Source organism: Pongo pygmaeus, chromosome 21 (assembly GCF_028885625.2).
Source record: "Pongo pygmaeus isolate AG05252 chromosome 21, NHGRI_mPonPyg2-v2.0_pri, whole genome shotgun sequence".
Taxonomy (NCBI): domain Eukaryota; kingdom Metazoa; phylum Chordata; class Mammalia; order Primates; family Hominidae; genus Pongo; species Pongo pygmaeus.
The window spans coordinates 39,085,672-39,100,326 of NC_072394.2; the positions used below are offsets into that span (position 1 = coordinate 39,085,672).

Below are 14,655 nucleotides of genomic sequence, written 5' to 3' on the forward strand. Positions count from 1 at the left end.
TAGGCTCACTGCATCCTCTGATCCTCTTGCCTCAGCCTCCTGAGTAGCTGGGATTATAGGTGTGCACCACCACGCCCAGCTAATTTTTGTATTTTTAGTAGAGATGGGGTTTCATCATGTTAGCCAGGCTGGTCTCGAACTCCTGACCTCAGGTGATCCACCCGCCTTGGCTTCCCAAAGTGCTGGGATTACAGGCTTGAGCCACTGCGTCCAGCCTCCTACATACTTCTTTATCTGGCCATTTACCTGTATCCTTTTTTTTTTTTTTTTTTTTTTTTTTTGAGACGGAGTCTTGCTCTGTCACCCAGGCTGGAGTGCAGTGGTGCAATCTCGGCTCACTGCAAGCTCCGCCTCCCGGGTTCATACCATTTTCCTGCCTCAGCCTCCTGAGTAGCTGGGACTACAGGCACCTGCCACCACGCCCGGCTAAATTTTTGTATTTTTAGTAGAGAGGGGGTTTCACCGTATCAGCCAGGATGGTTTCAATCTCCTGACCTCATGATCCACCCACCTCAGCCTCCCAAAGTGCTGGGATTACAGGCGTGAGCCACCGTGCCCGGCCTATCATATCCTTTTTATTTTATTTTTTTCTGTTTCTAGAATAGAGACAGGGTCTCACTATATTGCCCAGGCTGGTCTTGAACTCCTGGGCTCAAGCAATCCTCCTGCCTCCCAAACTGCTGGGATTACAGGTGTGAGCCACCGCACCCAGCCTTATATCCTTTTGAATAATAAGCCAGTAAATTCAGTGTTTCCCTGAGTTCTGTGAGCCATCTTAGCGAACTATCAAACCTGAGGGAGGGGGTACAGTTTGTAGCCAGGTTGGACAGAAGTATGAATAACCTGGGGATCCACTGCTTGCACCTGGCATCTGAAGCAGGGGGCAGTCTTGTGGGCCTGAACCCTTAAACTGTAGGGTCTGTACTAACTCCAGGAAGCTGGTGTCATAATTTAGGACACCTACTCAGTATCTGGGGTGTTGGAGAATTGGTTGGTATGTGGGAAAAAAGCTCACACATTTGGTCACAGAAGTGTTGGAAGTGTTGAGTGTAGTGGAAGAAACTGTTTCCCATACAGCCACTTACTAGTTTTGTGACCATTTACAAACTAGTTATCTCTGGACCCGTTTCTGCATCCATAAAATGGGAATAGCATGTACCTCACTGGCTCAATAGAAGGAAATTTATAGGAAGGCATTAAGGGCCTGGCCTATATATAGATGCTCAATAAAGGGCTGATACCCACACCTGTAACCCTAGCATTTTGGGAGGCTGAGGCAAGATCACTTGAGGTCAGGAGTTCAAGTCTAGCCTAGGCAACAAAGTGATACACTGTCTCTACAAAAAATAAAAAATTAGCCGGGCATGGTAGTGCATGCCTGTAGTCCCTGTTACTCAAGAGGTTGAAGCGGGAGGATGGCTTGAGCCTGGAAGTTTGAGGCTTCAGTGAGCTATGATTATACCACTGCCATCCAGCTTGGGTGACAAAGTGAGACACTGTTTCAAAAAAAAAAAAAAAAAGGGCCCAGCGCAGTGGCTCATGCCTGTAATTCCAGCACTTTGGGAGGCTGAGGCGGGCAGATCACTTGAAGTCAGGAGTTCTAGACCAGCCTGGTCAACATGGCGAAACCACATCTCTACAAAAAATTAGCTGGGCGTGGTGACATGCCTGTAGTCCCAGATACTCAGAAGGCTGAGACAGGTGAACTGCTTGAACCTAGGAGGCGGAGGTTGCAGTGAGTGGATATCGTGCCACTGCACTCCAGCCTGGGCGACAGAGCGAGACTCCATCTCAAAACAAAACATAACCAAACAAAAAACAAAAAAAGGGCAACTGAGGCCATCAGATCAATTCCTTCCCATGTCAGCATTCTGTGGAGCACTGGCCTGCATTGTAAGCCTTCAGCCTGGTACTCTTTATCTGTTCATATGCATTTGTTTCAACTCCTCTGCCAGAATGGGCATGTCTTTTTTTTTTTTGAGACAGAGTCTCGCTCTGTTGCCCAGGCTGGAGTGCAGTAGCGCTATCTCTGCTCTCTGCAAGCTCCGCCTCCCGGGTTCACGCCATTCTTCTGCCTCAGCCTCCTGAGTAGCTGGGACTACAGGTGCCCACCACCATGCCTGACGAATTTTTTGTATTTTTAGTAGAGACGGGGTTTCACTGTGTTAGCCAGGATGGTCTCAATCTCCTGACCTCGTGATCCGCCTACCTCGGCCTCCCAAAGTGCTGGGATTACTGGCGTGAGCCACTGCGCCTGGTGGTTCATGTCATTTTTTACGAGTGCCTCTCACAGATGTAGCAATCCACATGCACTTTTGCTGGCACTTGTCCCGGGTTACTGAAAACTCATCTGAGATGGTGGTCTCCTGAAATTATTCTTTTTTTTTTTTGAGACGGAGTTTCACTCTTGTTGCCCAGGCTGGAATGCAATGGTGCAATCTTGGCTCACTGCAACCTCCACCTCCCGGGTTCAAGCGATTCTCCTGCCTCAGCCTCCCGAGTAGCTGGGATTACAGGTGCATGCCACCATGCTCAGCTAATTTTTTTTATTTTTAGTAGAGACAGGGTTTCATCATATTGGTCAGGCTAGTATCGAACTCCTGACCTCTGATGATCCGCCCGCCTTGACCTCCCAAAGTGCTGGGATTACAGGTGTGAGCCACCATGCCTGGCTTTTTTTTTTTTTTTTGAGACACAGTCTCGCTCTGTAGCCCAGGCTAGAGTGCAGTGGTGTGATCTTGGCTCACTGCAACCTCCACCTCCCAGGTTCAAGTGATTCTCCTGCCTCAGCCTTCCAAGTAGCTGGGATTACAGGCACATACCACCATGCCTGGCTAATTTTTGTATTTTTAGTAGAAACAGGGTTTCACCATGTTGGCCAGGCTGGTCTTTAACTCCTGACCTCAGGTGATCTGCCCACCTTGGCCTCCCAGAGTGTTGGGATTACAGGCGTGAGCCACCGCACTCGGTCTGAAATTATTCTTGATGGGTACAAATATAGCCATTTCTGGAGAAACACAAGCTGGTCTCTTAGAGGAACCCAGACAAGTGGTTGCAGATTATTAAATGAGAGATGGAACCCAGCAATCCCACACAGGTGGTGGAGCTGTGACGTGGACCACCTTCTCAAGACCTCAGCTTCTCCTCCATCACAAACAACACTGTCAGGCTTCTCACGATTTTTGGCTTGAGGGAAATACAGACACATCAGATAGAATTCTGCATAATTCCCTGGGATTTGATCCTGGCTGGACTTATTGGCTGTATGACCTTGGGCAAATGATTTATCATCAGTCTTCATTTCCTCCTATAAATGGACAGTGTCACTTGGTGGATATGCAATCACATGTGAAAATGGCAACACAGAACCAGCATACAGCAACTCAGTCTTGCCCTGAACCCCAGTGAATGGCTTGAAAGAAATAACACCAGCAATCAGATAACAATGAGACATATACAGCTTTATTTAACAATCTGTAAAAAGTCATACTCTGGCAGAGTGATGCATTCCTTATCTCAGCAGAAAGCAAACAGTGTGTCTGAAAAGCCCCTTCCCAAGATCTGGAACTGTGTAACCCTGAGCTTACATCTCAATGCTCCCAAGAGCTGGACTCTTGCTATATGGCAGTTGGTCTCCACAGTTCTCTCACCCTCCAGCAATACTCTCTGTCTGGCTGTGACTCCCTCACCTAACAGTAGACAAGAGGCTGAAAACAACTTTACCTGGACAGGGCTGCCCCTACAGATTGGCCCTTTCCCTCCTACAAAAGGGAGTTCATAGGATTAACAGTCTTTCTGATGGCTGGGAGCAATGACTCATGCCTGTAATCCCAGCACTTTGGGAGGCTGAGGCAGGTGGATCACCTGAGGTCAGGAGCTTGAGACCAGCCTGGCCAACATGGTGAAACTCCATCTCTACTAAAAATACATAACTTAGCTGGGTATGGTGGCAGGTGCCTGTAGTCTCAGCTACTCGGGAGGCTGAGGCAGGAGAATCGCTTGAACCCAGGGGGCAGAGGTTGCAGTGAGCCAAGTTTGCGCCATTGCACTCCAGCCTGGGTGACAGAGCGAGACTCTGTCTCAAAAAAAAAAAAAAAAAGACTCTTGAGAAATGGGTTCTGCTTCCATTACATCTACTGAAATCAAGGCTGTACTTATTAAACATGATACTGTGTTAATGCTGTTCCTCTCCCCCCACCCATTTCTCCACCATCTACCTGCTTTTTAGGCCATACCTCTCCCCTTTCTGGGAACTGAGGAATGGAGACACACTCTCCGTCACAGACCTAAGAGGCACTTCTTGTGGATATGTGGATGTCTGGTATCAGATACTGCAGTGACAGCAGTTTTGCTCTTCAGAGCAGAGGACTGGCATTTTGTTTCCACCTTCCTGTGCTAAGAGAGTCCAGTAATTAAGCCACATTCACTCCTTGGAAAAAACTCTATGTTTTATCAGAACCTCACCGATGGTTCATGGGCTTCCAGCAGAATATATTCCTCCCTTTTATTTATAGAAGAGTATACAGAAATTCATGTGGACAGAAGGAGCCTCTCTGTGTAACAGGCACCCTTCTACTGCTGGTCACAATCAATCAATGGTCCAGACGGCAATTATGATTTTCCACATTCCTCAAAGCTGCTCTCTCCTGAAATCACTTTGCAAATTTTGTTGACCAATTTGCAAACAAAAGAGAACGCGGTGGCCTACCCAACCTAGAAATCTGTTCTGCCTAATTCCCTTAAAAACACCATTGAGAATGCAAAATAAGTCCCTTTTTTGTTTTTTGCAGAAGCACTACAAGAAAGCGTGTCTAAAACCACAGAACTATGCACACACAAACACAGACACGCGTGCTCGCACACACAAAGTCAGGATCAAAGAATCTTATCCGATACATAGTTGGGGGAGCACGGGAAAAAGCTGGCAAGAGAGGATATGGAGAGATCTGATCAGCTAAAGATGTTGGAATGTTACAGTATGGCATGGAAGTGGTTCTTGGGCTATACAAAAAAGGGGGTAGGCAGGCAGAGAGAATGATAAATCCAGGCTACTAGAGAGAGGTTCAGTGGCCATGCATGAGTTAAAGATAGTAGAGGCCAGTTTACTGGATGAAATGTTATATTATGGAGTGGTCATTTGAAGGATGGACTTGCAATGGTCCAGGGGAGGAGCATCTGCTTAGCAGGACACCTCCATGGTCTGGTGTCTGTCCAGGACATCAGGGGACTCACAGGATTCTTGAGTTCCATCTGACTGATTGCTGGTGACAGACCGGCTGAAGGGACTTTCTCCAGAGCCGAGGCTACTCGAGGTTGAGTGGGTTCGTGATCGGGCGAGCCGAGTCATGCTGGCAGATGGTACTGTAACAGAGAACCAAGGGGACTAGAAGATGAAGCCCCGGTTAAGCCCAGCTAACCTAGGAGTCTCACCAAAGGCTTTATGTTTAGCTTTTCTGACTCATTTACAATGACACCCAGGACAAGATATAGCCGTCCCCATTTTGTATTATTTGCTCTAGGTAAGTGGCGATATGTGAGGCCACTTTAATCCTTTAGATCTGGTTGGAATCTCCGCTGATTGTAGTCACTGCAGAACAAGGGGAAACCCTAAATCCAGAGTATAGCCTCTTAGCTATGCCCACACCATTCAGACAGTGACAGAATGGAGGCTTTGGGAACCCAAACAGGTAACCAAAACCTACAGTGCATGCAAGACTAAACCAAAAGAAAAGAAAGACACACACACAAGTATGAAGGTGTTTCACAAACACAGTGCAAGCCCAATACAACGAGACTACCATCCGTGTCCACAGGCTACCTTGCTACCAGGGAGGAGATGTGTAGGATGGTGCAGGTGAAGGGGAGGGCAGATTGGCTTGGAGCTGACCTCAACACAGGGATGAGGTACAGGTTGCCAGGGACGGAGAAGTAGGTGTTTAACTCAGACTCCTGTTCTGCCACTGCTTGACTCTAAGGTCCTTCCAGCTTGGCTGGGACTGGGCCTTACCTGGCATAGCCTCCCTGCCTATCCTCCTGGGCAGCAGCCACTCCCCTAGCTGTCATTTCAATGCTGGGGTCAAAAGGTGCTATCATCTGCAGAGTTCTCTGGGCACAGGCTCTGACCCTCCTATTTAGAGCCAAGGCTGCCCTTGGATTCCTGTGTCTGGAGGTTAATTCAAGGATCAGTAGGTGGTGGTGGAAGATGGGCCCTGCCTATCAAGTTTCAGCTGCTGCTGTGACCCTGGATTTAGGATGACAAGAGGAGTCCTGCCCCTTACAACCAGATCCTTTCTGCCTCCTGGGGGACCAGGGCTGGACCTGTAGGCTAAATCTCTTGGAGCGTACTGAGCCACGTTCTATCGGGCTCTCACTGCACAGGAAGACCGCGGACATGCTGCAGGCAGCCAGTGCAGCCAGGAGAGACTGGAAGGCGGGGCAGGGCTAGCACAGAGGAAGGTACCTGACTCGGTGCTCAGGTGACTGAACTGCACATACGGGACTGGAAGCAGGATGGACACAGGAAAAGGCAGGTTAGTGACCCGAGAGTGCCAAGTGGCAACCTCAGCTGCCTGGTAGACACTGACAGAATACTCTAAGCCAAGGATAAAATTTTATTTTAAGGTCCCAGAGAGGAGGTGAGGCTGACAGATACTTCAGTAACATCTCAAATGTTACTTTCCTCAACTAGACAAAGGCAATTGTTTTCCCCTCTGCTATAAACAGTCATCTTGCTTTGGTTCAGAAGTGGGCTGGAAGATCAGCTATTTCATAGGAAAAGGATAAGAATGGGCTAGGAGAGGGGCTCCTGCTCCTCCCAGTGAGCCACAGGGCTGTGGGTGTGGGCTCGGTTGGTAGCGGCTCACAGGCAAGGATGACACAGCCACTTGAGACAAGACATACATGGTCTGCCTGGCAGGTACAGGGCTGCACCCAGGGCCCAGCTGCCCAGAGCAGCTGACCAGGCAGCTCGCCAATGACCATTATCCACACTAATACCAAAGACAGGAGAAAAATCACCCTACTGGGTAAAGAGCTCTGTACCCGGGTGAAAGAGTTTTTCTAAAAACTCCAAGAAAGGAGCAAGTGTAGATAATTCTGTGACCATGAGAAAGCTCAGGGGTCTTACAATACAAGAGACCAGGACAATGGCATTTGATATGGACACACCCTTGGACTTGCTCTAAAACACTTCCCAAGTTCATCTCCTGGGGTGGAGGAGACTTTACCAAGGATACTGCCCTTTTCTCCTGGAGTCTCCATTTCATTTCTCTAGGTCAGGAGTTATTAACCAGCTGAGTTTAAATGCAAATCATAATTTCAGATTCACACCTAGGACAGCCTAAGCTTCAGGGGTTCAAAATGTGGGCTCTGGAGTCAGACTGCCAGGGTTTGAATCATGGCCCTGCAGCTGAATTTTTACTCTTGGCAATGTGCTTAGTCTCTTTGAGCCTCAGTTTCTTCTTCTATAAATTGGCCCTAATAACAGAATGACCTCTTAGATTAAGAATATACAGGCTGCGCACGGTGGCTCACGCCTGTAATCCCAGCACTTTGGGAGGCCAAGGCAGGTAGGTCACGAGGTCAAGAGATCAAGAACATCCTGGCCAACATGGTGAATCTCCATCTCTCCTAAAAATACAAAAATTATTCAGGTGTGGTGGCACGTGCCTGTAGTCCCAGCTACTTGGGAGGCTGAGGTAGGAGAATTGCTTGAACCCAGGAGGCAGAGGTTGCAGTGAGCCAAGATCGCACCACTGCACTCCAACCTGGCAACAGAGTGAGACTCTGTCTCAAAAAAAAAAGAATATATAGTGCCTGACAAAAGTAAGTGCTGAGTGTTAGCTTATAAATATGGACAAATGAATGTTCCATAAACATTTCAGTTTCTACTTTGCTTAAGGCTAGCTGCCACAGAGGTTATATCTCAAGAATTGTGGGCTCCCAGATGTGAAACTGGCCCCCAATATTCCTAAATCATTGCTAGATAGAAAGTTGTGTACTACTCACTGTAGCCCATTCCCTGCAAAAAGTACTTGAAGGCCTCGGTGAGCTTCCCAGGCTGGGGAGATAAAACAAGAAGGCATTAATCTTTGCATAGACAGAGAAGCAGAATTAAATGGGTGTTAAAAAAAATTCTCCTTACCTGAACTACCTGGGGCAGTCCCCCACAGTCTGCCATCTAGAAAAGGAAAAATATGCAAGTCAGCTGGGACTTACCCTTAAGAGAATTGCTCTGAACACCCCAAGTCCTTTCAAACAGAACAAGATCGAATTCTAGGTTTTAATGTTTAACTGCAAGTTTGCATCTCAATGCACCTACATACAAACATTTATAACCTTGGATGAAAATCTGAAATAATTATTACATACTTATTTATCAATAAGACTGAAGCCCTGACTTTCAGGCCCATGGTGGGAATTTTCTGTTGAGGTGATAGTGAAGTTAACCACTACTCTCAACCATGAAAACCACCTGAAGAAGGTTCCTTTCAGAGCCCTCAAACAGTGTGACCCTAACTTCTCTGTGCATCAAGCTTTCCAAGTCCCATTTCAACTCTACATTATCTTTCCTCCGTGAGTAAGGGCACTCTGCCATCAGGAGCTGATACTGATTCAGCCGGCTCACTCAGTCAGCCACTTTCCACTAATAGCTGGGTTTGGTAATGCTGCGTTTCACTTCATAAAACATTTACAGCTGGTTATTCTCACGTGTGCAAGGATTTCTAGGGTACAGCTTCATTAGTGTGCGATGGAATTACCTGAAGGACTTGTTAAAACTCAGATTCTTGGATTCCTGTCCCAGAGATTCTGATTTGATAGGTTTGGGGTATGGCTCAAGATCGTGCATTTCTGGCCGGTGCGGTGGCTCACACTTGTAATCCCAGCACTTTGGGAGGCCGAGGTGGGGAGATCCCTGAGGTCAGGCGTTCCAGACCAGCCTGGTCAGCAGGGTGAAACTCCATCTCTACTAAAAATACAAAAATTAGCTGGGCGTGGTGGCACACACCTGTAGTCCCAGCTACTCTGGAGGCTGACACAGAAGAATCGCTTGAACTCATGGGCGGAGGTTGCAGTGAGCCAAGATCATGCCACTGCACTCCAACCTGGGCGACAGAGTCCGTCTCAAGAAAAAAAAAAAAAAAAAAAAGGAACGTACATTTCTAATAAGATCTCAGGTGATTTGAATCTACTGTCCACAGAAAAGCGTTTTTAGGGCATATTGGGCATAGGCCTGCTCTCTTTCTTCCAGCTGTTCCACACTCTGGACTCAGATGGTATCCTTCAGGTTGAGTGGCTTTTTTAAAAAAGGAACATGAACCCCATGGTTTCAATTCACTGGCATTAAAACTTATTATGAAGGGGGACTACTACTGAGGAGAATGTCACAGAAGACACAGAAGTTTGAGATTAACAAGGGAGAGGCCCCTGAAAATTCTAAGCATAAGATTATAAACAAACATTTAATCTAACAAATATACAAAAAACCAAACCAGCACAGGCTGTATTTTCATGAAGTTTAGGAGCTGAAACCTGATTAGAGCACAGAACAGTTCCCATATGCAGAGAGAATACTGGGAGAAACTATTTCCAAGATGGGTACCTATCAAATGGTTTGAGAATCAGTTCAATCTGCCATAGGAGTTATCCACTCTATTCTATGGTGTTGCAGATGGGCATTTTTGCCCAAAAATAACTATGTCTGTGGTTACTGTAGGGTTTAGTTTTGTGCTTTTGTATATTGATTCAAACCTGAAGTGAGAAACTAATTTGAAACTACAAACTTAAAAAAAATTTTTTTTTTGAGATAAAGTCTCACTCTTGTTGCCCAGGCTGCAGTACAATGGCACAATCTTGGCTCACTGCAACCTCCGCCTCCCAGGTTCAAGCGATTCTCCTGCCTCAGTCTCTGGAGTAGCTGGGATTACAGGTGCCTGGCATCATGCCCGGCTAATTTTTTTATTTTTAGTAGAGATGAGGTTTCATCATGTTGGGCAGGCTGGTCTTGAACTCCTGGCCTCAGCCTCCCAAAGTGCTGGGATTACAGGTGTGAGCCACCATGCCCAGCCCCTCCCCAAAATTTTTAGACCAGCCCATCAATTGCCTGGAGGGCAAAACATTTTGAATGTGGTCACCTCAGAGCATTAACTTCACATTAGATTTCTAGGAACTACAGGCTGTTTCTGGTAACAGCACTTCCCTTTCAAACACACTTCAAAGGGAAAAGGAAGATGGCAGAGGTCTTTCAGACTGAAAATGTAGCAGTAAGCAACATACGATCGGCATTGAAATCTACAGTAGTCCAAGTTCTCAAGTTCAAACTAGAAGGTCAGCTACCTCAACACTTTAGTAGAGGCTCTAGGAAAAGCTAGGTTGAAACAATGACAGGCAGAAACTCTTGCCTCGGATATACTCAAAAGGGGAGACACTTAATACTAACTCGATATTTAGCGTAAGAGTTGGTCTGTATTTGCCCTAAGAGAAAGAAAATGCATCCACCCTCATCATGAGAATTGTTACTGAAAGCTTCCTTACCAATACAGCAGGATTTTGCATATACAGAATTTACTTCCATTATCTTAATTCTCACAATATTAAATCATGTTGACGAATTTTTTTTTTTTTTTTTTTTTTTTAGAGACAGGGTTTCAGTCTGTCACCTAGGCTGGAGCACAGCGTCAGGAGCACAAATCCTCAAATTCCTGGGCTCAAGGAATCCTCTCGCCTCAGCTTCCTGAGTAGCTGGGGCTACAGATGCGCACCACCAAGCCCAGCTAATTTTCTTATTGTTTTTGTAGAGACAGAGTCTCACTACGTTGCCCAGACTGCTCTCGAACTCCTGGCCTCCCACCTCGGCCTTCCAAAGCACTGGGATTATAGGTGTGAGCCACTGCACCCAGCCAAAGTTTTTAGTTACATAGGAAAGGCTACGTCATAAGTTGAGGAAAACAGATACAGGGTTGTAAATACTCTTTGACAGGGTCTCATTCTGTCACCCAGGCTGGTCTCAAACTCCCGGACTCAAACGATCCGCCCACCTCAGCCTCCCAAAGTGTTGGGATTATAGGTGTGAGCCACCGTGCCCAGCCCGTCTCTAATTTTAATGATGTAAAAATGTATAGGAAAAAGACAGCAGTATTTTACCAGAGGTTTGGGTGGTAGGATTACAAATAATTTAAATTTATTTTATTCCATATGCTTTCCTCTTTTTTGCAGTGTTTTACAATAAGAACATATTCAGGAAAAAAGCTTTATTTTATGTATTTGTTTATTTATTTTTGAGATGGAGTCTTGCTCTGTCGCCCAGGCTAGAGTGCAGTGGTGTGATCTCAGCTCACTGCAACCTCCGCCTCCCGGGTTCAAGTGATTCTCCTGCCTCAGCCTCCCAGGTAGCTGGGACTACAGGTGTGTGCCACCATGCCCAGTTAATTTTTGTATTTTTAGTAGAGACGGGGTCTCACCATATTGGCTAGGCTGGTCTCAAATTCCTGACCTCGTGATCCAACTGCCTCAGCCTCCCAAAGTGCTGAGATTACAGGTGTGAGCCACTGCACCTGGCCAAAAGCATTATTTTAAAAAGAGAATGAAGGCTGGGTGCGGTGGCTCTCACCTGTAATCCCAGCACTTTGGGAGGCCAAGGTGGGTGGATCACGAGGACAGGAGATCGAGACCATCCTGGCTAACACGGTGAAACCTCGTCTCTACTAAAAATACGAAAAATTAGCCGGGCGTGGTGGCACGTGCCTGTAGTCCCAGCTACTCAGGAGGGTGACGCAGGAGAATTGCTTGAACCCGGGAGGTGGAGGTTGCAGTGAGCCGAGATCGCGCCACTGCACTCCATCCAGGGCAAGAGAGCGGGACTCCGTCTCAAAGAAAAAGAAGAGAATGAGATAACCAAAGAGAGGGAAGCTTTGCTCCTTTCTGGGCAATTATTCCAGAAAACAAGATTAATCTGAAGCACATATAAGGGTTGGAAGTGAGGGAAGAAGGCACATTACCTTTAGCAAAGTTGTATTTATAGGGTTCAGGCGGGAATTGCATTCGACCTAAAATTTAAAAAAAGAGGAGAAAATAATTTTATGAGTTGCTAGGAAAAAAAACGAAATAGCTTGGCATGAGAATCATCTTGCAAGATCAACAGCTCAGTTTGGAGAAGGCTGAACCAGCCAAAGAGATTACCAAAATACATAGTGGGAGATAATATTTATATGATATACTTTGACATTTCTGAGCAGATCTAAAAATGTCACTTATCTAATTTTCTGAATCTGTTACGTGTCTTTAAAAAACTACAAGCTGAATCTAAGTCTTCCTACTGACTAGCTATATAACATGAAAGTAGGTTACCTTACTTCTTTGAAAAATGGACTGGACCGTGGGTCCTCTCCTGCTGGGATCTTTTAATGGCTTCTGAGTACAACTGGTTCTAATGACTAAGCCCTGGGCACCTCCCTTGCCTCACTTTTCACCTCTTTCCTTAGTGGGTTTGCCATTCTTTATATCCTCACTCTTTTCTATCTCAGGGTCTTTGGCTATCCAGTCCAAAGTTGAACTCTTCTCATTTTTCTCTCATGGAGTCATTTAATTAAGAATCACGGCCCTGTGCATTCACATGTCTGATATCCTACACCCTTGTGTTCATGAAGGCAGGGGTCTCAAAGAAAATGTTTTGGGGAGACAATCTGTTGGTTCCATATTATTTTAGGGCTATTTTGATCAACTGGATTTCTCCGTTTATATGTTTGCTAAGAACACACATATAAAACCTGTGCTTAGAATCTGGATCCAGCAGGGTGAAATACGTAATACAAAGCAAAATGAAACCACTGCAAACACTTCACAACTGAGCTGAGTGAACACAGAAAGGAGTGGGATTTCTACAGATAGATAAAGGGAAAAGGTGAGTGTTTGAGGACTTCCAGAATCAAGGCGAAAGCATAAGCAAAGCCCCAGGGGTGGAACGGAATGGCTACTGAGCCAAGTGTGAGGTGAGGTAGACTGAAGGTGAGGCTGGGGCACAGGCTGGAGCTGACTGTGGAAGGCAGGATGCCACAGAAGGTGTCTGAAGTGACAGGATCTGAGTTGTTTTTAGGAGAGCAGTGGGCTACATGATGGACTGCAAGTGGCAGCAAGCAGTAGTTAAAATTACCTAGGCAAGACCCAGTAATCCAGATGAACTTTTAGTCTGGGGATTGCAGGTAGGCAGGTATACAAAACTCTTCTAAAATCAGGGATAATATAAAAGTCAGGATCACCAAATCGGAGTTTTGATTTGCTCTATACAAAGGACAATGCAGGCAGTGACAAACAAATGTACCCGTTCACTACAGAATGCGCATTAACTCTAAAAGGTAGAATTTAAAAACTGGATCCCTAATTGCTGGGCACAGTGCTTAGAACATAGTAGATAGACTGTAAATATTTTCTGGAAGAATGAACTCTCAAATCTGGATTTAACATAATAAATCATGCTTTCCTTGGTTCAATACTTTGCAATTTCAACAACATTATAAGAAGTCTTGATACCTAGTAGAACAACCACAATCACTGTTTTTTTTTTGTTGGTTTTTTTTTTGAGATGGAGTCTTGTTCTGTCTCCCAGGCTGGGGTGCAGTGGCACAATCTCAGCTCACTGAAACCTCCGCTTCCTGGGTTCGAGCAATTCTCTTGCCAAGTAGCTGGGATTATAGGTGCATGCCATCACACCCAGCTCATTTTTGTATTTTTAGTAGAGACAGGGTTTCGCCACGTTGGCCAGGCTGGAACTCGTGACCTCAGGTGATCCGCCCATCTTGGCCTCCCAAAGTGCTGGGATTACGAACGTGAGCCACAACCACTGGTTTTTGACGTCTACTTTATCCTTGGCTGCCTGAATGCAGACTCAATCTTACTCATTTTCATATTCTTCATAGCACTGAGTAAATAGGAGATGCTCAAAATATGATGTTGAATGAATAAGTACGCAAGAATAGTTACTGACAATGACTAGAATTTGTAGAGTTTCTTCTTGCTCTTCCATGCATGGATATTCCTCTTAATCCCTACCCACTTGTGGGATAAAATGCTCTGGCAGGGGAACTAGGTTTGACTGTGTATGAAAGAGCATCGACTTGTGGTATAGACAGGGCTCCAGAATACTCATAAACACTGAAGATGTGGAAATCAGAAAGAGGGAGAGTCCTTATCTATATGGCCAAATTATTACAGTCTTGAAAAATAACTGCAAAGGTTGCTTTAAGTCCACACAATTTATAAAAGGCAAATAACTAGATCCAAGATGAACAGAAATACTTAGCATTGTGAGGAAATTCTGATTGATTAGGAATGTTTTCTAAAAATATTTTCCTGTATTAAGTATATATGTTCATTTAAAAATGTTTTTGACAGTTTGGCAGCATGTATCTCCACCTTCTTAGCCAGAAAACACTGACCTTTATAAAGTTCCTTCTTGATAAACTGGGGTCACCACTATAACCTTTTTACCTCTGGGGAATGTTTTTTGAGGAAGGGGAACTGAGGGTTATTGGCCTCTACATGCAAGTCATGCCGTGTATTTCACAACAGACACGTAGTGTTTTACAGGGCAGTTCAGGGAGATGCGAATGTTATCCTTTCACATCTGCATATTCTCACCCTACAAACATTTCCCCACTCCAC

At 45.6% G+C, this 14,655-nt stretch overlaps 1 protein-coding gene across 6 annotated transcripts in view; it reads right to left on the reverse strand.

The window, feature by feature from the left end:
• Positions 1-3,440: 3,440 nt before the first annotated feature.
• Positions 3,441-14,655, reverse strand: part of NDRG3 (NDRG family member 3) — a 90,374-nt gene continuing 79,159 nt past the window's right edge. For 3 of the 6 annotated variants that reach the window (XM_063659235.1, XM_063659237.1, XM_063659236.1), the window contains 5 exons: positions 11,997-12,044; positions 8,144-8,179; positions 8,008-8,059; positions 6,461-6,499; positions 3,441-5,361 (listed from right to left, as the gene is read on the reverse strand). In XM_063659235.1, coding sequence (XP_063515305.1) covers positions 5,180-5,361; positions 6,461-6,499; positions 8,008-8,059; positions 8,144-8,179; positions 11,997-12,044 — 357 coding nt within the window. In that variant the 3' untranslated portion in view covers positions 3,441-5,179. The remainder of the gene's footprint in view (positions 5,362-6,460; positions 6,500-8,007; positions 8,060-8,143; positions 8,180-11,996; positions 12,045-14,655) is intronic. The other 3 variants (XM_054467243.2, XM_054467244.2, XM_054467245.2) reach the window with 1 other exon arrangement.